General features: G+C 44.5%; 1 protein-coding gene across 1 annotated transcript; it reads left to right on the top strand.

Moving 5' to 3' along the window:
- The first annotated feature begins 675 nt into the window (after positions 1-675).
- On the top strand, positions 676-23733 carry STAT1 (signal transducer and activator of transcription 1). Its single transcript, XM_064433868.1, has 25 exons — positions 676-751; positions 857-1088; positions 3136-3264; positions 3881-4025; positions 4661-4759; positions 6039-6134; positions 6795-6873; positions 7481-7572; positions 7798-7949; positions 8211-8369; positions 9387-9479; positions 9913-9972; positions 11113-11142; positions 11229-11322; positions 12205-12246; positions 12716-12799; positions 13015-13113; positions 13587-13722; positions 15490-15545; positions 16487-16581; positions 18568-18707; positions 19844-20029; positions 20514-20589; positions 21025-21127; positions 21657-23733. The coding sequence occupies exons 3-25, from the start codon at positions 3137-3139 to the stop codon at positions 21678-21680; spliced, it is 2268 nt and encodes a 755-aa protein (XP_064289938.1). The 5' UTR covers positions 676-751; positions 857-1088; position 3136; the 3' UTR covers positions 21681-23733.
- Positions 23734-23887: the final 154 nt, after the last annotated feature.

Here is a 23887-nt window from a genome sequence, read left to right as displayed (position 1 = left end):
TCCACACAGTGAAACAATGGTATGGAGGAAAAACACAAAAAAAGGGGTGCCAAGATACTACCAGAAAAAAAACCAAACCGCTTTTAAGTAGTTCTACTAATCGTGCTTGTGCTTTTGCTGTGTTTTGCAACGGCAAAGTAAAAAAATGTGATTGTTTTGTGCTTTGTCTTGGTGCGACACTGTAACAATCCTAATTAAAAACCATAAGAATTATCATATTCTTCCATAGGTTTTATTCATGGCCATGTTTATAGATCTCCTGCTCCTTAGTCTTTCATACCACGACCTTTACCAAACAGACCTACTTCATTTATTTCGTGAAGTAAGACCTGCTTCCTCCATCTGTGGAGGGAGGGGGCGCAGACCACCCTGGAGAACCCGCTGCAAAGCCTGGCCTTCAATGGCTCCAAGCACCAAGACAAAACCCAAAAAAGGCTACGCTGGACCAAGAGCCAGCGACAGCGTCCCTGCGAGCAGGGCTGACAAGAAATGGAATGGCAAGGGAGACAGGGCCCGGCTGCCCGCAGTTCATGGCGCCGGGCCGGGGCAGCCGCAGCCGCAGCCCCCCCGGCCCTCAGGGCCGCCCTCAGCGCCCCGCGCTGGTTTCGCTTTCGCCTTCACCGCCTTTCCCAGAAGTCACGTGACGCACCGCCCGCCCGGGAACGCCCCCGGCCCGCCCCCGCGCAGGCGCACTGGGGCGCGCGGCTCCCCGGGCGCAGCCGGCACCGTGACAGCGGCGAGCCGGACCGAGGTGAGGGGAGCGGGCGTGAGGGGCCGGGGGCGGTGCGGGCGCTGCCCGCGCCTCGGGGGCTGGCGGGGTGCATGCCCGGTGTAACTAAGGCTGTCGCTTCCTCAGACTGCTTCCCTGCCCGCGGGACGCCCGCCGAGCATTGCGCTTTGGTGTCACTGTACCTGAGGAAACAGGTGTCTCACAGAGGTCTTCATTCCTGGCAGGGACGCCCCTGCTCCTCTGCCGCATCCGCTCTCCTCGAGTCCTCGCTCTGCACAGCTCCAGCCCTGCCCTGCCCTGCCCGGAGCGCTCGAAGCGGACGCCGGTCCCCAGCACGGCTCTGAGCTCTGCCCAACAGGTGCGCTGCTCCCCCCGCGGGGCTGAGCCGGCCCCGCGCCGGGACGGCCGCCCGCGCCCTCCGCAGGGATCGGCCGCCATCCCCGGGAAGGGCAGGAAAGGAGGTAGAGGAGGGCCAGGAAGGGGTCCTGGGGCGCAGGGGCGGCCAGCAGGGCGAGAGGGGCGATCAGCCGCCTCTGCTCGGCCCTGGCGAGGCACATCTGGAGTGCTGTGTCCAGGTCTGACATCCTCGGTACCAAACACGAGGAGCTGCTGGAGAGGGTCCAGCAGAGGTCACAAAGATGATGAGGGATCTGGAGCACTCTCTTACAAGGAGGGGCTGCAGGAGCTGGACTTGTTTAGTCTGGAGCAGAGAAGAATGAGAGGGGATCCCATCATTACATATAAATAACTTAAAGGCAGGTGCCAAGAGGATGGTGCCAGACTCTTTTCAGTGGTTGGTACCCAGCTACAGGATGAGAAGCAATAGCCACAAACTAAAACACAACAAGTTCCACCTCAACACGAGGAAGAACTTCTTTACACAGAGTGGCAGAGCACTGGAACAGGTTGCCCAGGGAGGTCTTGGAATCTCTTGGAATCTTTGGGACTGCTACAGCACACTCTAATGCTGTGTTAGCTGTAATCTGAAAAGCACACATCAAAAGCCTCCAAGCTTTGATGTTTCCAAGCCTCCACTTGGAACATAACTCCTTTGCTTCTCACACCTAGCACATGCCACTCAGCAGCTGAGGGCGCTGGCATATAAAAACTAAAGGATTTGGTAGGAAGGGGCATAGAAGACAGTCCTTCACCCTGATGCTGCCCTGTTCTTTTGGAAGGGTCTTATAGGCAGCCCGTAAGAAGCAAAGATGTGAGTGGATTTGCATCTCACCACTCACATTCTCAGCCTGGGCTGTTCCTTGGATGTATTTTTACGTGCCAGTTCCACTACAAGCTGACAACCTGCAGGTTAGAAGGCTGAGGTGCTTCTAGAGACCATCCTTCAGAGCTGAAGCCACTCTCACAAAAGTGTTGGGACTGAGAGAAGCCGTTCTGCACAGTCTGAGTTCATTTAAGCACCCTGTATCTGCTGCACAGCTTGCTTGAATTTAGACTGAAAATAGGATAATGTGAACTAAAACACATAGAAAAAAAAATTTCCAGTACTTCTTCATTTAAAGTGATTTGAGATGTAGTCCATTTTCAGAGCAGGCAGGTGTGGACACAAATAGCAACTGAAAATGGGCACTTAGAGGGGTCTCTAATTTTTCACTCACACTCTGTGCTGGGGAGTACATCTGCACAAGCAAAAGGTGGTACTCCACATTCAGGATCTCAGTTATGCATGTACAGGTATCAGACACACAGGTCCTCATTCCCATACTTGCTAAGCAAGAGAGCAGTAGCAGTACCCTAAATACCATGAAAATGGGTTCAGAGAAATAGAAAAACAAAAGCACCACACAGCCACTCACTAACTTCCCCTCCTCCCTACAAGGTGGGATGGGGAGAGAATCAGAAAGGTAAAAGTGAGGTACATTATGGGCTGAGATAAAGACAGCTTAACAGGTAAAGCAAAAGCCATGAACACAAGAGAGCAAAAGGCAGGAATTCAGCCATCCAGGAAAGCCAGGCTCCATCACACCTAACAGTGGCTAGGAGAGACAGACACCATCATGCAAAATGTCTCCCTTTCCTCCTTCTCCTTCCCCAAGCTCTATGAGCTTGATGCCACATGGTCTGGAATGTCCCCTTGGTCAGCTGGGGCCAGCTGTGTCCCCTCCCAGCTCCTTGTGCACCCCCAGCCTCCTCACTGGTGGGGTGAGGAGCAGAAAGAGCCTTGATGCTGTGTAAGCCATGCTTGGCTGTGACAAATCATCCCTGTCTTACCAGCACTGTTTCCTGCACAAATCCAAAACTAGCTACTGTGAACAAAGTAAATCAGCACATCCTCCAACTTTGTCAACGTTCATGAAAACTTCAAATTAGTTATTTTTCACCACTTCAGTCCAAATACTACTTCAACATTTACGCTGACTTTTGTTTTTTTTTAACCCCTGTCTCAGAATGTCTCAGTGGTACCAACTACAACAGCTTGATTCCAAGTTTTTGGAGCAAGTTCACCAGCTCTATGATGACAGCTTTCCTATGGAGATCAGGCAGTACCTGGCACAGTGGCTGGAAAACCAGGATTGGTAAGCCCAGAAATTAATCAGGCTTTGGCTTGTGTGATAAGCAGTGCCCTCAGAAGTGCAGTTACAGGCAGAATGCTGGGGAAGCACACTGCTGGGTGATCCTTTGCTGGCAGGATGCTTCAGTAGCTGTGTGGGGGCTCCAGCCCCTCTTCAGGGCTATCCAGGACCAATACCTGGAGTAAGTGTCCTTGCTCATCATGTTCTCAGTGGTCTGGAACAAAAGTGGCTGTTTTATGACCAATTACTACCTTGTTAGCATCAGTCTCTCACTCTTCAAAGACTCTGAACTTCTGCCAGTGGAACTTTCTGTGGAATGTCTTCTCTTTGAGAGGTGGTACAACATGCACACACAGGGTCACTTTGAGGCACTGATGTGCATGGAATGAGTAAATGAATTTGAACAGAATGTGGCAAAAATAATAGAGAAGCAACATTTCTGTATCAAGGAAAGTCAGTTAAGAGAATGAAACTGGCTTACATTTGAAGGCAATTCTCAGTGCTGGCATTTTCTACAACCGGATTGGGGATTAAAAATCAAGTACACCTGTATATACATGTATATTTTTTTGGCTCTTGTATTGTGTGTTTAACCCAATCATGCTTTATATGATTCCAGGGAACATGCAGCCAACAATGTGTCATTTGCTACACTGTTATTCCATGACCTGCTGTCACAGCTTGATGATCAGTTCAGTAGATTCTTGATAGAAAACAACTTTTTGCTGCAGCACAACATAAGGAAAAGCAAACGTAATCTTCAGGTACGCCTGGGTTATCTGTACATCTACACATCTATATGTTATCTATATATCTACACATGTGCTTGATTTGCATCAGTGCAATTGGATACCTCTAAGCACCTACTCTGCTGTGAGGGATTTTCACAGAGGATGTGTGAGAATCCTGATTTAAAAGCCAGAATTCAAGTGTTGCTGCATTTTTGTTTTGAATTGCTACAGTTAGAAAGTTACAGTTTAATTATCAGCACAGTTACAGTTTGAGAACTCTAGGAAAAAGAAAACCCCCCAGGCAGCACCATCCTGAGCAGGGCAGTACTCAATCACAGCACATTTTGTGCTGTGCAGATCTTTGTGTGCAGGTAAAACGATAAGGTGGAATTTGCATCCAGCCTGGACTGTGTGTTAAACCAGAAGCCATAACAAGGTGTGGGGGGTGGCTCTTGAAAGATGAGCTCTCTAGGACTGTAGGGTACTATCCCACAACTCCTAGGAATGTCTCTGACCCTTGTAATCCTGGAGCAGGCTAGGACCAGTGTGTTCCCTGAGGCTCACACCAGGGTCATACCCTGATTTTTTTTTTTACCAGTCTGAAAATTACTAAAAGACAAGAAATTATGTGTATGGACTTTATCAATAAACTGTGTCTCTAATGCTAGGATAACTTCCAAGAAGACCCAATACACATGGCAATGATCATCCACAACTGTCTGAAAGAAGAGAGGAAAATACTGAACTGTGCCCAGGAGTGCAATGAGGTAACAGTCTTGAAATACCTGCTGCAGTTCTATCTTCCCTTGCCTATTGTTTGGGACAAGGGAAGTGCATGATGACTGGCAGGGGAAACAGGCTATCCTCTCTCTGCCCAATAAGAGGTTCCTTAAAAAAAGAGAAGAGTGAGCACTGATATGTGCCAGCTGGAGAACACTGATTTGTACCAGCTGGACAGCATAGCTCTTTTCTGCTGAGTGAAGCATTTGGAGGATAAATGGCCAGGAAATAATTGTTATCCATTGAGTGACGTAAAAGCTATGCTGGTTGTTTTAGTGCTTCTTTAGTACAATGTAGCCTGATGTGCCAATTGGATTTTAATAATTAGTGCTTAACTCATATATCCGGTAAGATTTTTGGTTTGTTTTTCTGCATTTTACTCCCCAGTTTACTCTGTTAAGCAGCTGAGCATGCTTCTTTGGACTATCTCTGGAAAAATGATGCATCATTCTCCTTCCCAGTTGTTTCCAAGTATTTATTTCTAATTTTGGTGGTGTTTTGGGGTGTTTTTTAACTGAAACCCTTTTCTTTCTTCTGTATTATAGGTAAAGCTTTATCTTCTTCATAATCTGTTCTCCAGCTTCTCACCTTTTTTTTGCCTTTGCAAGAACTGTTTTGCAATAAAAATTCCACAGTGGGGAAAGGCATGCAAAATGTATAGATAGCTGTAATCCACTTATGTAGAAAAGTGATGACTAACCAAGCATGTTAATTTCCAATGTGGAAATACCTCAGCTCATAGCAAGGCTTCGGATGTGCAGCGTGGGAGGAGCACTTGGGCACAGCTTTCAACAAGGGGCCCCTGGCAACAGTGTCCAAAGCAGCTGCTCTAAGAGTGTGACTCTGAGGGAGCCCCTGTAGCTGCAGCACAGCTGCTTGGTCCTGGCAAGTGACATAAAGCACTGGCTGCTGCCTTTCCAGTATGCAATAAACGTGGGTCATCAAAAAGGGAAGGGGAATTACAGAATGGTTTGGATTGGGAGGGACTTTAGAGATCATCTACCTTCCTCTAGACTGGGTTTCTCAATGCCCAATCCAGGATGACTTAAATCCATGATGGGGGACCTTTGGCAGTTCACCAAAATAAATACTTTGTTTCTTTCAAATTCACCTGAATTTGATTTTTTTTATACTACAAAATTTTAGTATGATTCATCAGAACAAGCCACGCTTCCTCAGGTTGTTTGTCAACAAATGTCACCCATTTACAGTACTGAAAAAAGTTATGGGTCACTCTGTTTGGACTTGTTCTGCTTCTGCCCTCAGATGGAAGTAGGGAGTGTACAGAACACTGCAACTGGGATGCCAGACAAGCAGAAGGAGCTTGATGCCAAAGTCAGGGCTATAAAAACCAGTGTTACAGTAAGTATAATACAACTTTTCTCAGTAGTGTTTGTTAATTCACGGATGCTGAAAATTAGACTTGATAAAATGGCAAATAAAAGTAAGGTGGGGTTTCCAAGTCTATAAACCAGGGATTTCCTGAGCATTAGAAGTACCTTGTGCCTAAACTTTAGGAGCAAAAGCATTTTACCCATCTGAAATACTAGCAACTGAGGGAAAAACACCTCTTAAATCATAACTGACCAGTTTGTTGCTAACTAGATGATGTACTTTTTTGTTTTTTATCATATAGATGTTTGTCTTAATAAATAAAGTGACAATAGAAAGCTTTTCTCCAAATAATAGCACATCAGAATTTGAAAGTTTAAAATGCTATGTGCTGTTCCAAGTTACACCACTGTACCTAGGTTCTCCTAAACTCTGTGAACTTACATGGCTTGATCACAAGGGCATTTCCATACTTTATAATTAACAGATTTCAGTTAGTTTTGAAGGAGGAGGGGTGAATAGAAGGTGATTAAATTTAGAAATATTTCCTGTTAGTGCAGGAACAGGCATTGCTACAAAATTGGACTTCATGTCTGTCAGGGCTGGTACCAGGCAGTTCCTAATCAGATCAAGTCTTGCATTACTCGAAAATGTTAAATAATTGTTGCCACCCTCACTTGTGCATTACAGGATGTGGAGCAGGACATCAAGGCATTAGAGGATATGCAAGATGAATATGACTTCAAATGTAAAACCCTGCAGAACAGAGGTGAGTCATTTTTCAAGGACAATCCCTATTGTATATAGTTTGTCAGAGTAAACTGCTCTTTATGCCAGGGCACTGAGCCTAATGATAACACAGACAAATTTACTGGTAATGTCCCTTGTTGATTAACTCTGCTTCACATTGAAACCTAAATTTCTGCATCTGTCTTTTCTTCAAACTAAGAGAGTCTCCTTGTTAACACAGCATTCCTTTGCCCTTTACATCCCTTTGCCACTAGAAGTAGCAAACCCCGTAGGCTCTGTGACCATTCAACCATACATTTAATTAGTGATCTTTCACAAATGCCAAACTAACTTTAGGTTTTGTAGGCTCTTGTGTACCAAGGAAAACACACAGAGTCTACACTGGTTTTATTATACAGCTCTGTCTCTGTTGTTGAATTCTTTGTTCCAGAAAAGGCTTTAGTTTCTAACACAACTAGGGAGAGCTGACTGTCCCTTAGAATAGGGACATTTTCAGAAGTTACTAAGGGAAGCACTAAGCCAGCATCTTGCTTTTTGTATTTCTTCCCCTCTCACCTCAGCATTTCCCCCACCCATCCTTCAGCACTCCTTCAGCCTCACATTCACAATTTGGACTTATTTTACAGAACACGAGACCAATAATATGTCTCAGGAGGAGTACAAGAAAGAGCAGCTGAATCTCCAGCACATGTTCTTATCACTGGACCGCAAGAGAAAGGTAGCATTCAAGTTTTCTTTCAGAAGTCAGGAGCTCTTCTTCTTAAGCACATGCTCATTTTCATAGAATTGACATAAATTAGCAGTAGGAAATTTTTTTTAATATGTCAGTTGAAGTGAGATATTTGCAGAGTTTTGCAAAACAGATGAGCACTAGCTAAAACAGTACTTAGTTCTCCTGTATGACGTATTTCTAATAAGCAGGGTAATCTCATATTCTGTGTAGGAGGTGGTGACTGAGATAGTGCAGCTGCTGCAGAGCACAGAGCACACACAGGCTGCCCTTATTAACGAGGAGCTGGTGGAGTGGAAGCACAGGCAGCAGACAGCTTGCATTGGTGGGCCACCCAACGCCTGCCTCGACCAGCTGCAGAACTGGTAAGTCTTTGCAAGACCACATTTAAGCCATGTTATGGAGGAACACCACATCTAGGAAATATACTGATCCCTTTTCATTCTGTCTTAGCAGAACTGCATTCATTTTATTAGCTCACCACGTTTCCATTGAGCACAAAGTGTACTCCAGGCACTGCCACGTCCTCAGGGACAGTCACCTGGCTGGTGCCTCTGCATTAGTACAATAATATAATAAAGTACAATAAAAACCTGCTAAAAGTAATAAGATCATGTCAATTGTAGGTTCACCATTGTTGCTGAAAGCCTACAGCAAGTTCGTCAGCAGCTCAAGAAGCTTGAGGAACTGGAACAGAAGTTTACCTATGACCCTGATCCCATCACAAAAAATAAACAATTTCTGCAGGACCTAACACACAAGCTTTTCCAACAGCTCATCCAAAGGTAATAGACCATAAGGATCTATTTGTGTTACTATGAATAAATAGATGAAGAGCACCTTCCCTACAGTTCCCTCAGTATTTCCTACATAGTATCTTTTCATTTTCCAAGGTTTTCCTAAGTTTGTCAAACATTAAACTGAATTACTGGTTTTGAGATTTACCCCATCTAGGATTTCCACGGGTTCAGGCCTATGGAAAGGGTTTATGCTCAGTCATAATTTAAGTTAGCAGGAGCTTTGCTGCAGTACACATTGATTACACAGTCAAACTCTTAGTCTGTTAGTCCACTTCTCACTTCAAGCTTCAGCCCTGCAAAGTTCAAGTGAAGAGAGGCAAGAAACAATCTGCATCAAGCTGTGCCCAAGATAGATACACACTAGATTCTCCAATCCTTTGTCCCTGGACACATCATCTTTGCCTCCAGCAGGGGAAGGCCAGCCCTGCCTCTCTACCACCTTTTTGATGCAAGTTACTGTAGCTGGTAGTTGCCTCACATAAGATCAGAGATCTGTTCTGTAAACACACAGTAGACACAAATTTGGGGTGTATCAAAACAGGTTAGCCCCAAAAGTTTGTTTCATTGGGTTAGCTGCCCCTCATCAAATCCCCTGCTAGTGTATCCGTGCCTTGGGCATGTATTGTTACATAGCACTCACTGTAAGAATTCAGGAAGCCCTGGGAATGGCAAACAAAGCAAAACTCCTCTCTTGCACCATGTTAATTACAGCAACAGTGCTTCCTTGCTCTTTGATTTCAGAGAAGTGTAATGTAGCAATCTCCCTCCTCAAGTCATCAATGTATTGCAGAAAAGCCAGCACTGACAAAATCACTATTTCTAACCTCATTGTAACAATTGAAAGGAACTGAGTCACACATCTCTATGTAGATTGAAGCTGACTGAATAAAGTGTATAGTATCACTGGTAAATCAGCATTCTTTTAAAGTTCTCTTTTATATGGTTTCTTATTTAAGAGCAGTACAGCTAAATCATAGTGCCTTTAACCTGTTCTTCCCACAGCTCCTTTGTGGTGGAGAGGCAGCCTTGCATGCCAACACATCCTCAGAGGCCACTAGTCCTGAAGACAGGAGTGCAGTTCACTGTGAAGCTGAGGTATGCTTTCCCCTTTCCCTGTTCCTTTTTTGTGGTAAGGCTTTCCTGTCACTGCCTTCCTGCAGCCAAGAGATTGCACAGCCTGCCCTGCAGCCCCGGGCTGAGGCAGGAGGAGGGAAGTGCCAGGGGCAGGGGCTTTCTTCTGGCAGAACTTAGCTCACATCCAGCTTTTACCCTTTCCCAGAAGTGGGGTGTACTGAGTGTGTAACAAACTCAACCAAACAGCAAGAACACACATGCAGAGCACTTTGTCATGCCAAAGAGTAGCTCATTTGCCCATTTAGTTTTATCTCTAAACGCTGTCTGGTATGGAGCCAGCTTGGAGCCTGCATGTGGCCCCTGAGTGTGCTGAAATATCAGTGGTAAGCAACACAATAGAAGAGAACCCTTATTTTTCAATTGCTGACATTAAAAAAAATGCTTCTCTTTCCAGATTGCTGGTGAAACTGCAGGAACTGAACTACAATCTGAAAGTGAAAGTTTTATTTGATAAGTATGTTGCATTTATTTTATCTCTCTTGTGTAATGGTAAACAGTTCCCACACTGAGAAACCCAAGAGCAGTCACATTAGAAGTGTTGAGTAGGCCAGCAGCAGGCTGGTTCTCCATGGCAGAAGGTACATCCTGCCCTTTTCCTTACCCACTCCTTTGCTCTAAATCTCTCTCTACCACCACAGACATGTCACAAAGTGCAGATGGCCTCAGCTTCTCACCATCAGCTCCACAGAGGAGAGCTCACTACTGCTAAATCAGACATGGGGCAGCACCTGGGCAGCAGCCACTGGGGTGTTTCACCTGGATTAGCATGAGGTGGAATTGGACTCCATCATTTCTAGCCACATAATTCAGTCATCTCTAGAATCCCTTCCTTTTTGGGTAGAGTCTAGTAAGGAATAAAGTTACCCTCAAGCTGCCTTTGAATAAGGGGTGTAATCTGCCTACCTGTAACATATGACATCTTCTCAATCAGAGAAAAAAAATACAGCAATTGAAACAGATTAATACCAATCTTTTGTATTTTGTAAGGAGATCTACTTCAAGGGCAGGGAAAGAAATGTGACAGGCTGTCCAAAATAATGACAAGGACTGTTCTTTCAAGAAAGCAAGTGGGGTTTTATCTTCCCAGCCAAGTAATTTTGTTCACTTGAAATAGCTCTAGGGTCCAGAAACTTGCATAGAATAGTAAAAAAGTAAAAATGAATTCTTATGTGGCTGTGGGAGGGGAGTCTTTGAGAAGTGCACTAGATGAAATGCAACTCATTAAAATTCCAAGTGCTGGGAAAACCAATTCAAGTGATGCAACAATTTACTCAACGAGTTTAAAAGCAGATTTAGAGTGGCAGAGCTATATTTTCTTCCTCAGAGCAAGAGTTAAAATCTTTATAGTAAAAGAAAGTACTTCTTTTGATTATAAAGCCCCCAGAGCAACATCAAGCCTCAGTAAAACACAAACTGTGTAGCACAATATTTATTTTGACTGCTCTAACCAATTGCCTCATCTATTGCACAAGAATTTCACAAAAGCATTTTACCAGTTCTCAGTCAGCACTGTCAGCTACTAAAACTTGCACCTTTTCTGTGTCTTTGGCAGAATCTTTTAAAGATTATTTTGTCCTTTTTTTTTTCTTGACAGAGATGTAACTGAGAAGAACTCGGTCAAAGGGTATGTGGCATCACAGTTTGATATATTAACATTAGGTTCTTTCAATGAATGAGAGATTTAATTACATTATCTCTCTCTTTGTGTAGGTTCAGGAAATTTAATATTTTGGGAACAAACACAAAAGTAATGAACATGGAAGAATCTACTAATGGAAGTCTTGCAGCAGAATTCAGGCACTTGGTAGGGGGTTGTTTATTTCTTTCTATTACTGATACAGCCACTTAATTTTTTAGTAGGGCATGGTAGGAAGGAAACAAATAGCTTTTGTTATTGAAGTAATTATTAATTTTTTATTTAAAGAGGAACTGTGATTATCTCTCCTTTTTCTTTGTTCTGTCCTTTTAAAAAAAATTTTGCCTGTTTTCAAAATCAGAATCAATCAAAATGTGATTGCTTGTCACTGAAAAAGGGACAGAAATGCAAAGAGTATTTGCTGCCATACAGCTTATGCTGCAATGGGTTCTTGGGAGAAGGAAGATTAAAAAGCCTACAAAGGCTGGTTTGGGCCTTTCAGAGGAAGGTCCATAGGTGGGGAAGTCTGGAATAGTTTAAAGAGCTTTGAGTCTGGAAGATGAAAATTGTCAAGGAGTGCACAGCTGCAAGAGAGTCAGTGCCTTTGGCAGGCCATGGGGCACTTCTGATCTGCAGATTGTCAGGGAACACTTTGGTTCCATCTCTGCAGCAGGAGAGGAAAAATGCAAGTCCAGAACGAGAGAACATGGACTCTACCTTCATTGTCCAGAACTGAGGCTGCCTAGAGTTTGTCATCCAGTTCAGAGGGATACTTTGATAAATCAGTATTCCATGTGATCCTGATTTCCTACTGCTTCTGTTCTTAAAAGGCCTTTTGCATAAAGGCAATGCAATATCTTTTTTTCACAGATGAGCAGTTTATAAAAGGGTAGTAGTTACCAACAGTTTATTCCTTTGGCTCCCACACCTTAGAACGAAATAGAATCAGACACTAGTGCAGCATGTTTGCATACAGTTGAGCAAGTGGAACTCTTCCACTTCCAGTTGTGGCTACCATAAACAAGTGACAGGCTTTTTGTTCATTTGCAGCAACTGAAAGAACAGAAAAACACAGGGAGCAGAACAAATGAGGTAAGCAGCACTAACCTTTCCTTTGCCAAGTTTTAGCATAATACTAACAAGGCATTCATTTCAGACAGTGCTCTCTGCTCAGACACATGAAGACACACGTGAGATGAAAGATCACAGGAGAGGAGTTCAGTGTTTTTACAAAGTGATTCATGTAGGAAGAGTCTGCAAGGAGAGCTACTGCCAGAACGGCAGTGAGGGACTCTCCCACACTGGCATCTGCCTTTAACAGGGTTTCCTGGCAAGCACAGATTTTTCTATGGCTTTATAGTAGCCAAAAAACTCCAAAAAAACATGCCTGGAGAGGCAGTTTTAAGAAGTCAGCACTGTCACTGTGACTTTGACCTGTAAGCTCTTACTGAGGTCTAGAGCATGTGACCATGGGCAGAAAAAGGTTTTCCTCATGATAAAGCACCATACTTCACCCTAGGAATTTAAAGTCCCTGAAAACTTTTCTTATATTTTTTTTAAGGGTCCTCTGATTGTAACAGAAGAGCTTCACTCTCTGAGTTTTGAGACACAGCTGTGCCAGCCTGGTTTGGTAATAGACCTGGAGGTAAGTCTTAGATCAAACAGATGGACTTGAGTTGCTGTGTGTCACTTGTGCTGACAGTCTTAACTTTTTTATCTCTTTTTTTCTTGTTCTTTTTTTGTTGTTGTTGTTTTGTTTTTTTTAAGTCCTGGGAAAAAACAGAATGGGTGTGTGGATAATGTCAAGGAGGATTGTGGCAACAGTGCAGGGTAACCTATTTCCTTTTGTGCCCCTTTCAGACCACATCCCTTCCCATTGTTGTGATCTCAAATGTGAGTCAGCTTCCCAGTGGATGGGCTTCTATCTTGTGGTTCAACATGCTGTCTACTGATCCCAAGGTATTTGCAAGAAAAAAAGATGTTTTATCAGGTATTACGTCTAATTTTCAAGCATTATTTGCAAGTGGCTGCTGCATTTTAGCTCTGCAGATGACTCTTAATGAGTTTCAGGTGTAGAGAGGGGCAGTGACTTCCCTGACCTAAACAATGTTTGAAACCCACATGAGGGCAGTGGACATGTATTCAGGATAAACAGCACACAGGGATAAGCCAAATGAACATTCAAGAACTCAGTTAGGTGCATTTGAGTAATCCACCAATTCTGCCTGCTGGGAGAAGACCTGTCCAGGGCCCCAGAGATTGCTTTTGCTGGTAAAGAGTGCCTGGAAGAATATCTGCCTGCTTCTGCAGAGCTGCCTCAAGCTGATATCCATTCTTAAACCTGGAGCTTCTTTGGGCAATACAAAAATTCAAGTGGCATTCCTAAATTAATGTTTGTTAACTATAGCTTGTATTTTTCTCTTCCATTCTAGAACCTGTCCTTCTTTCTGAATCCACCTTGTGCAAAGTGGTCCAAGCTTTCTGACGTTCTGAGCTGGCAGTTTTCTTCTGTAACAAAGAGAGGACTGAATGCAGATCAGCTGAGCATGCTGGGGGAGAAGCTTCTTGGTAAGGTCTGCTTTCATCACAGATGGCCTGTCTCAATTGAAGCTAGTTCTGCACCTTTTCCTGCAACCCATTTTAAATTTTTCTTTCCTCTCACAGCTTTCCCCCTCCTACAATGTAACTTTGTAGCAATGAAGCATTTTCCATTTTTTAGTATGGCAGGGTTTGTAAATGAGATCATGTCACCAAAAAAAATCTGGTGTTCTAACTTGGGAGTTTTATGCATTACAGCAACACAGACTGGGCCTAATTCTGCCTTTTGAACTAACACTCATGTTTAGTCAGTTTCTGAAGTGGATGTTTCTTGGCATCTCTTGGTTGGTTTTTTTTTTTTTTAAATCCACCTCCATTCATTTTAACTTCATGCATGCCCCCAGCTACAGTGGGGATTCACTCTGCATAAACAAACACAGTTGCAGCATACAAACACTATCAAACTGCTAAAGAATATCAAACTGAATTATCTCCCACATGAGTGTCCTTAATAAAAGCCTCATCAGCCATAGGTTTTGTTTCCAAACTCCCTGTAGTTTGCCTGAATAGGCAGGGCACTTGACACTGCTACTGATTTTACACAGTAGACTCTAGATGAAAAATACTATTGAGTCAGTATATTTCACCAACCTTAAGTTTCAGGAAAAAAAATTGTATTTAAAGGCATTTGAGATTCATGTGTCTAGGTGGCAAGTACAGCATTCTACTCTCTAATTATCCCAAGACATAAGAGCTGACAAAAAGCTGTTAATTTATTAGATTCCTTTTCAAATTTCTACAAGGAAATTTTTTTTTGTTTGTTTAATTAACAAACATAAAGAGACCAATGATATATTTATATGTCAGATTTGCATTTCAGAACTGCAGGGGTTTTGTTGAGCTCTGGTTGGGTTGCTACTTAAATCTTATTTCTATAAATAAAAATATTACCCAGCTGAAAAAAGTCCTGGTTGCTGAACAGGATTCCTCAGTGCAAGGAGACAGAACCAGCAGGGTGCCAGGGCACAACCTGGCTGCTGTTTTTGCAATGGAAAGTTGACAGAATCTTCATCTCTTAACACCAGCAGTATCAGTAACAAGCTCCCTAACCCAGTTTATTTTTAGAAAAATGACAGAGAAGATCATATTTATGGGAAGCCATAGCATGATCTTTAATGGGAAGAATCTGGCTCTGACTACAGTGAGGGCCTGCAAAGCTCCCAGCTACTGTAGGCCCAGGATAGGATTTTTCTTTGTGGCTTGGATATGGTTATGAAACACTGTGGATATACAAACAAGGCTGAGGGAAACAATCGCAACAGGAATAAGCTGAGTCTGTGGTTGGGGTAGACTTAGGAGTCAAGAGTTTCTGGGGCACCAGCCTGCAAATCACCAGAATCAAGGTAGGAAACTGCTTAATCTTGGAGAGATGCTGCAGGGTCTGCTGAGCTTGTGGGCTGCAGTCTTCTTGCTGTGCTGGCAAGAGCTGTGCAAGGATTCAGTTTCCTTCCTGGAAGCATTTTGAAGCTGGCAGGTGTTTGGTGCAGCACAGAACGTGTCAGGATGGATTGGTTCCCATTACACAAGGGCTGCTCACACAGGTTGGGGTACTGTAAAACCTCCCAGAGGCTTGGCAGCCTCCCCTGCAGTAGCTGTGGAAGCACAGCAGCCTGCTCTTCCTTTTCTTTCTCAGTCCAACAGCTGCCTTCCCAATAACCACTCAGAACCTGGTTTCCTAAATACTTTTAGCCTAAGTAACTCCTGAAACATGACTGAAGTCAAATTTATTGTGTTCAGGGCCAACAAATGGAGGACCTCAGGATGGCCTTATTCCATGGACAAGATTCTGCAAGGTATGCACACAGTTTTAAAAACTGTGATGGAAGAGGGATCTCATCTTGCTTTATTGTGGGTTTTGTTTGGGCTTTTTTTGTTTGTTTTCCCCTCAAGGTGCCTACTTTTCTAGTAGCATCCCCTAATTATTATAGGCCTTACATGGTCATGGGAGGCTTTGGTGGTGAGGTTAAAGTAGCAGCAGGAAGAAAAAGAGCTTGCAATGGGAAGGAGTAGATTTTGAGACTGGTCTTGATCGTGTAAACTCCATAGGAAAAAAAAAATAAATCTATCTTTCAAACACAGCATCTCCATTATTATTAATGCAGCTGCTATTCACAGAATAGCTCTCCATTTTGACTATTACAGAAAATGTAAACAAAAAACAGCAAGATGAACAATTCTCCTGTATCTTAGTGAAGGACATTCCCCAGACCATGGAAAACTGGATCAGGGTGAAGATTAACACAGGGTGGCCAAGGGGGTCAGTACATGGAATTTCACAACCCTGGCTGAAGCAAGACAGGAAGACTCTTCACATTTTTTTTCAACTTTAGAGCCTAAGCTGATAAGTAGGAGATCACAGCCAGGAGCAGACTCCAGGGGAAGAGCAAGGCTACAAGTGCCCTACAAGCACTCTAATTCATTGATACAGAAGCCTCATGAGAAATTAAGATCCAGATCTCAACAAAAAGTGTCTCCAAGGTCTTCTGCTAGCCAGCCCAGCCAAAAACCCCCATGACATGGGTTTGCATGTCCTACAACTCCAACAGGGATAGCACCCAGGATATCCCTATTGGCACAAGAGTCTTATCTGCTCTTAGACCAGGCTTGTTGCATGTGAGAGGTGATGGATCATATATTTGTGGCTACTGGAGGCTCAGACAGGCATTTTTACTCATGTCTCATTATCCTTGTTCTCCCCCCTCCCATCCCTGCCTTTCCATATTCTGAATTTCAGGAAAACTTAAATGATAAAAATTTCCCCTTTTGGCTGTGGATTGAGGGAATCCTGGAGCTTATTAAGAAACATCTCCTGTGTCTCTGGAATGATGGGTAAGACCTTAGTGAATTTAAAGATGTGATCCTTGCCTCAGACTTCACTTTTAGGCTGGCAATTGCACCCTCAGGGTGCAGAGGGTGGATCTTGAAACCGGAAAAATCTGAAGCAAATGAATTCTAGTAGTGAGGAATCCTCTGATGAGGTAACTGCTAAAAGCAAGAACACTAAGTTGTCCCATTTTAGTCACAGAGCAGGGCTTTGAATGTTAGATTAGATTTTGGTTTTGCCACTGTAAGTCGGTTCTTTCTACATCCTAGAACATAGCCAAGGAAAACTGAAGCACAAGGAAGTAGAAGTCCTAGTGATATCCATTTTAAAAACCCAAAACCCAAACTCCCTGCCCGAAGAGAGTTACTGTGAGCTGCCTGGAGGTGGCAGCAGCCAGACTCAGAATGTCTGTGCCTGCACCGTGTGCCCAGAACCCGGCAGTCTTCACTGATTTTTTAAGAGTATTACCGAGTAGAAGGACTCTGCCAGATGGGAACACAGTTCCATTTGCCCTTTAATACTGGTTTAGTAAACTTTTCATTCTGGGATTTCCGATTTTGGATGTAATTCAGCCCAAACTAGGCTTATCCAAAGTCACAATCCTGTGTTTGAGCTTTAGCCACATTATGAAACCTCATCAAACAGCACACTCAGTATCCTGGTATCTCACACTTCTGCAGGACCTACAGCAGCTTTGGCTTGCTGCATTCAGCAGTGGGCTTCACACTTTTACCCCCCAGCTCCAGAAGAGTTCTGTCAAAGCCCTGTGCAGTACAAGCCTTGTTTCCCTGCCCCAAACCTCCCCCCTTTGATTGCTGCAGTGCAGTGGGAATATTTGTAACCATTACTGAAGCAGAGTGGCAGCTCTGGGATTGGGATTACGTGTGGATTTGGTACAGACTTGAATAGCAGAGACTCCCCTTACATACAAAAGAGTAAATACAACCTCAGGAACACTTGCCTTTCTTCATACTTGAGAGATAGGAAGGCAAAAAACTTCCCTTACACACAGGATATTGACTACTGAACACATTTGTTACCTAAAGCATGGCATTTAAACCATATAAAACACAACACTCAACAATCAAACCCCCAAACCCCATAAAACAGGACAACTTACAGCATCTGAAACTCTAAGCAAAATTATGGTTGTTTAGAGGTTATAGGTGCAAAACCCATTTTTCCCTAACTTAATGCACTCAAGGACAGTCACAGTACTCAAAAGATCATTATTAATGGAGTATTTTAATGAATAAGAAACAGAGAAAACCTTTGGGGGAAAAATAAACAGCCAGCAAAAGCAAAATGCCAAGCAACAAACCAACCAAAACCAAATAGCTGGGGCTTGGCCAGGGTCATACCCTGGTACTGACTTGAACAACTCCCTCCCCAGCAGATCAGTCAATCTCTTACAATTACCACCCTTGTCCATGCAATAACATTTGCTGAGCACAGTGAATAAGTCACAAAAGTTTAACAGTTCCTGTAGAAAACAGGCTCAAGGCCCAAAGCAAACCCTACACCTGTAAGAGCACAATCTGGCAGCCAGCAAAGCTTGTTTCATCAGCCAAAAAGGAGAAACAATTATCCTTTAGCATATTTTGAACCCAAGACTGGCTGCTAGCTGGGATCTGACCCTGTTACACACATGTAATGCCACTTCTGCTCCTACAGCCCAGCTTTGACAGCAAAATGGACAATCATTTTTGTTCCAAGTTCAGAAAGATGTTTGGATAAGCCCCCAGGCCGAAGTGAGAGTGCTGTGGGGAGCTGTGGTGATTCACAGCTGCCACGAGGCATGAATCACCACCTGACTGCAGCCAGGCAGTGCTGCTGCCAGCTGTCCACAGGACAAAGCCTTCTGTGAGGCTTTCACCAGTACTGCAGCTCTTCTGAGTGAAGGAAAGCTTTTTAGTTCTCCTAGCTAGCACAGCACAGCTTGGTTTTTATGTTGGGGGGGGTAACTCAGCTCTTTCTTTTCAACATTACAGCTGCATTATGGGCTTCATCAGCAAAGAGAGAGAACGTGCTCTGCTGAAGGACCAGAGCCCAGGAACATTTTTATTGAGATTCAGTGAAAGCAGCAGGGAGGGAGCAATCACCTTTACCTGGGTAGAGGAATCTCAGAATGGTAAGCCAGCAACAGAGAACCTTTGCTGATCTTCTTGCATCAGAACAAGAAGTCTTTGAGCCCTTCTCCTCCACCCTGAGGAGCAGCACAACACTCCTGGCAGCAGCAGGGACACACCATACTTGGGGCAACTCAAACCACACAACCAGTTGATCAAGGTTTCTGCTAGGACAAGTAGCACTTCACAGGTCCTGCTTCTGACCTGGAAGCTGGAAAGGAAAAACTGCCCAGACTGTCTACCCTGCCTCCATAGGCTCTCTCCCAGCCTTTAGTACACACACAATTGCATCTCCTTCCAAGCCCAAATGCAATTTTTGTCCCTTCCTTCCCACACTCCCCCTAGATAAATTACATACTCACTTTATTTTCCAAGTAGCTCTCCTTCCTCCCCTTGTCCAAATGGATCCATGAAGATCTTGCTTCTGCAGTGAGCTGGACTGGTTTCTCATCCTCCCTTAAGGAATCCTGAAGGCACCACAGCTGCAGGAAGTTAAAGCCTCCCTTGTACCCAGTCAGGGCTCTCCCCTTATCCCACTCAATACACAGCCCCACCTGCCAGTGTGGGGCAGCTGTTGACACTTCACTGTGATGAGCCCAAAACCAGCAGCAGGTGGAAGAGAAACTGCTGAGTGTACTTGGGTGGCTTCTTTCTCTTGGCTGCCTTCATACCTGAGACATCCAAAAGTTAAAAGAAGGTTGATTGATAGTATTTGCAGCATTCAGGAAGCATTATGTGTCTCTCCTGGTGATTCATAAAAGTGGTGTATTTGGATCAAACTCCCTAATAGGCAGCAGAGTTTGAATTACATAATTAAGAAGGTTAAAAAGGCAGCACAACCTAAATTACTTAATGAAATACTGCAGTTAATTTCCATGGACGAGTCACACCAGTCATTGTGAATACAAACCACACCAAGAGCCATCAGTGTGCTCCCCCCATGCCTCCCTGCCCCACAGGACAATTGTGCTCCCTTTGCAGGTGTTAAATACTTCCTGCAGCACCCTAGGTGTCGTCCAGGCAAGGCTTTTGCTCACGTGAACTCTGAACTTGTTTGAAGTGGCTGCAGCTTTTCTGGATGCTTTCAGGAAAAAATTTTGTAGCCAGCTTTAAGAAGTGCTGTTCGTCTCCTCTGCAGAGCCACAGTTCCACTCAGTGGAGCCCTACACCAAGAAGGAGCTGTCTGCCGTGACCTTCCCCGACATCATCCGCAATTACAAAGTGATGGCAGCCGAGAACATCCCTGAGAACCCGCTGCGCTTCCTGTACCCCAACATCCCCAAGGACAACGCCTTTGGCAAATACTACTCCAGGCCTAAGGAGGGTGAGTGCTGTGTGGGGCTCCTGCCTAGGAGCTTGTCTGCCTGTCCCTCAGCTGCTGGGGCACTGCACCATTTCTGTGGCGTGGAAAGAAAGGGAGCAGTTGGCCTGAATGCCTTGGCAGCCCGTCCCGTGTTCATAGGTTAATAAAAGGTTTGTTTTTAAACAGGCACAACATGAGACCAAAAACTGAACCCCCTGATTGTCACTGGCCCTCCAGCTCTTCTGTCATGTGAGCTGTTCCAGAAATGTAGGCTCCCACTAACAGCCCTGACCATGACTGGAGGGGTTTCTTTGCCATTTTCTATAGGAGAACAGGAAAAGTAACTAAAAATGGAATAAATTAACCATAGTGCTGTAAAATGCATGACAGAGAGACTTGCACATTATCTGGGTCATAGGCTGTATTTTTGGTACAATAAATTTGAAAATGTGCGTAACCCTGCTGGAAAAAAAGCCCCACAAGCTTTTTTTCTCTCTCCTTGAAGCACCAGAACCAATGGATTTGGATGGTCCCAAGGGAACCGGCTACATCAAGACTGAGTTAATCTCTGTATCTGAAGTGTAAGTTCTCACCAAAATGCTGGATTTTTAAGAACTGGTCATAAGATTTTAGTTGTAGTTCATGTCTCTTCATACTGCTTAAGCTGTAGGTGCCCCTGTGAAGTCTTTCCTCTTTGAGATCTGATCACAACACATTAATGTGCTGCTGTGTGCAAAACACCGTTTTTAGGCAAAAAACCCTAGAAACTTGCAGGGAGTTGTACGGGCAAGTAATTTCTTGAAAAGCACATTCTCAAAGACTTGCTGGACTTTTTTGGTTGGGATGTACACCCCTGAGTAGTCTAAGCTTTCATTTAAAACCAGGCTGGCTTTGCAAAGCCTGGCCCTCCTCACAAGAGGCCTGGTGAGTGGCCCTGCAGGCCTTGGAGCCAGACAGGGTAGCCCAGCTGTGCCTCATTTCTTTGGTGACAGCTAATCCCTGCTCTTGTCCATCAGCCACCCTTCCAGGCTGCAGTCCCCAGAAAACCTGCTGCCCATGTCTCCCGAGGAGTTCGATGAGGTGTCTCGCATGGTGGACCCCGCCGAGATCGACACTGTGGTACGTGCCAGGAGCCAGCCTGCAGCCCCAGGCTGCAGCCAGAACTTGCTTTTCCCCTTTTTTTTTCTCCCTATCTGAGGCATTCCTCAGATACTTAAGCAGAGAACACGTCTCTTCACAAGCACAGGAAAAGCTGGGGATCCAGAGTTAGACTGGGATTGCCAGCAGTTGTTTTTCAAACGTGTCTGCAGGGAGAAGGGTGAAAAACGGGAGAGCAAAGCTTCCTGTGTGTGGAGAGATGGAGGGGAGGAAGGAGTATCCCTGTAGTGCCTCTGGTGGGGTCTGAGCAGGAGTGCAGTTTGGAAGTGCTGCCCTGCTCGGGCTGGCGAGGTACTGCCTGTTAACAGAGCAGTGCTGTCCTGCAGGGTGTGCTTCAGAAAAAGAAAAATTAAAGTGATCCCCACCTCCCCACCCCGAGCAGCTGAATCCTGGTGTGACTGGGGCAGAGCATGGTCATGCTCTGTGCTTAGCAAGGCCTTGAGAAGCAGGGCTGGGCCTGTGCAATGGAGGTTTCCTTTTCTCCCTGCAGATGTGCACACATATCCAGCTGTGAGCCCTGGCTGTGCTTTCCCCGGCCGATCGCTTCACGCCTCCTGTGCTGCAGCCAGTGCCTTGGTGGCAGCACTTCACTTCTCTGGCTTCTCAGCCTGAACGTCCTGCAGCAGTTTCAGCTGATGGGAATATCAACAGCAGCAGCCTGAGCAGCCTCCTTACGTGCAAATCGTTGTTTAATTAGCAAGATACCCTGCACATCTTTGTTTAATTAGCAAGATACCGTGCCAGAGCGGAGGAAGAGGAAGGTGAGAATGTGAGCTCCTCAACTGTGAGCTCCTCAATGACAGTCATGGCAGAAACATGTATTCATTGTTTGAAGGAATTAGTTAAATGTTTAAAACAGTTAAATGTACATAGAAGTCTTCAAAGAAAAGCTGGTTCTTTTGCAGAGGTTCTGTTCAGAAAGCTTACACCTTGAATTTTTGTCTGCATCACAAAAGGGAAGCACTCCACAGACACCATGCCACACCAAAGCCATATGCTGCTGAGGTCTGTTGTGCTTTTGGCTCTTCTGAGCATGGCCCATGGAGAGAGCAGATGCCCAAAATGTTACCTGTATGTAATTTTCACAATTTTCACAAGGCATAATCTTGTATAGGACGTTTAACACAGTCTTTCTTAAAAAAAGCATTTCTTAGGACACCACCTTCAAGCTGCATTGGCACATGCTGAGTTAGAACCCAAGGTGTATAATCAAGACTAAAGCCTCTGCAGACTGCAGTCAACAGACAAATTCAGAACCTCCTGTTAGAAGACTGCAAAAGGGATTGGTCTGTTTTTATTTACTGTGCCTAATCTGCCAAGGTGAGGATCTGGTCACCCCTATCTTTTGCAATAATACAGAATAATGTAGGTTGTAACAGGTGGAATGGCACCCAGTTTTCTCATGCATTATGAATGAGGGCATTTATTTAACTGTTAATTTGAATAACTAAAATACTTTACAGGTTCTGATAATGAAGTGGTTTTGTAATTAGGCACAGGAAAGTGAAGAAGTTGAAGTTTATCCAGAGCAATGGCTGCAGGATATGCAGTGTGCAGTACTTAAAGGATGACGCTGTGCTTCCAGCAGAGGAGGAGCAGGTTGGTTTCTCAGCACGTTTGAAGGCAATTAACAACTGTCGGTTAAGAGGCAAGGCTGTTCAGGCAGCTGCTCTCCTCGGAGGGCACCTATGAGTGCAGGCTGCTAATTAGCAGGGAGCTGAGCAGAGGGGCTGCAGAGCACTCGTGCTGCACCCCATCTGTCCAGGAACTCTGCAGGGGCCCTGCCTGAGCAGGGGTGGGACAAGGTGACCTCCAGAGGCCCCTCCAGACCCATCAGCTGCTGTTTGGGGAAAAAAGGACTGCTTCAGTTTGGTGTGTTGTGCCAAGACATCCGATGTGCCCCCTGAAAAAGCTTCACAGAAAAATTAAAGGACCTAGGGCATGTAACACGTGTTTAAATGAAAGCATTGCAAACTGACTTATCTTTGGTGCCCTGGGTTACTGAGATTAACAGTGCTACAGGAAATGACTTAATGCTTTTATCTTGCTGTAACTAGCTGGATGTGTATCTGTTGCTAATGCAAAAATCAAGTTGTTTTTTATGCTTTGTATTCATGTTCTACAAATCATTTTATTCTTCAGTTTTGTGGGACTTGAAGCAGTGGCCTTATTCACATTATGGCTTGGTCTTTCCATAGCCAGTAGTTCTAGAAGCAGTGACTTTTCCTCAATGGAATATTCTTTTATATATTTTAAATAAAAGGAACTGTCAGTTGCCACTTTTGTCCTCTCTCTCATGTTTTGGCTACTTCTATTACAAAGTGGATGTGCCAGGCAGTATTTTACTACTCTGTATCTCGTTTTAAACTTGTTTGTGTAACTAAAGAGTTACAGCTCTGAAGCCTGAGGCAGTATTGATGCTTTTAATTCTCTGCATTGTTGCAGGTCTGTCTGCACTGGAGTTCTTAGAAGGTGGCTATTACCTTTTTGTAATTACTGCTTGTATCACTTCATTCATTTGTTTCCATCCCCACACAACCTTCAATAAACTGAACTTGAGTTTCTAATTGGAGTCCTCAGTAGGATAACTGATCCATGGCTCATCTTTGTGGGTTACCAAGCTCTTCTCTGGAGCCAGTAAGTGACAGAATCCCTCATCTCACACTTGTCAGGCTTTTCTATGAACTGTACAGCCAGAAGAACAATAAAGGAAACTGTTGG

The sequence above is a fragment of the Passer domesticus genome, chromosome 10 (assembly GCF_036417665.1).
Source record: "Passer domesticus isolate bPasDom1 chromosome 10, bPasDom1.hap1, whole genome shotgun sequence".
Lineage (NCBI taxonomy): Eukaryota > Metazoa > Chordata > Aves > Passeriformes > Passeridae > Passer > Passer domesticus.
This window is presented reverse-complemented; position numbering and strand designations above follow the sequence as displayed.

What these genes read in the sequence shown, in the direction of transcription:
- STAT1 (XM_064433868.1), top strand. Translation starts at nt 3,137, where the DNA reads ATGTCTCAGTGGTACCAACTACAACAGCTTGATTCCAAGTTTTTGGAG. An exon ending in AAAGCAAACGTAATCTTCAG is followed by an intron (nt 4,026 to 4,660) that starts GTACGCCTGGGT and finishes CTCTAATGCTAG; the next exon opens with GATAACTTCCAAGAAGACCC. An exon ending in TTAATCTCTGTATCTGAAGT is followed by an intron (nt 20,590 to 21,024) that starts GTAAGTTCTCAC and finishes CTTGTCCATCAG; the next exon opens with CCACCCTTCCAGGCTGCAGT.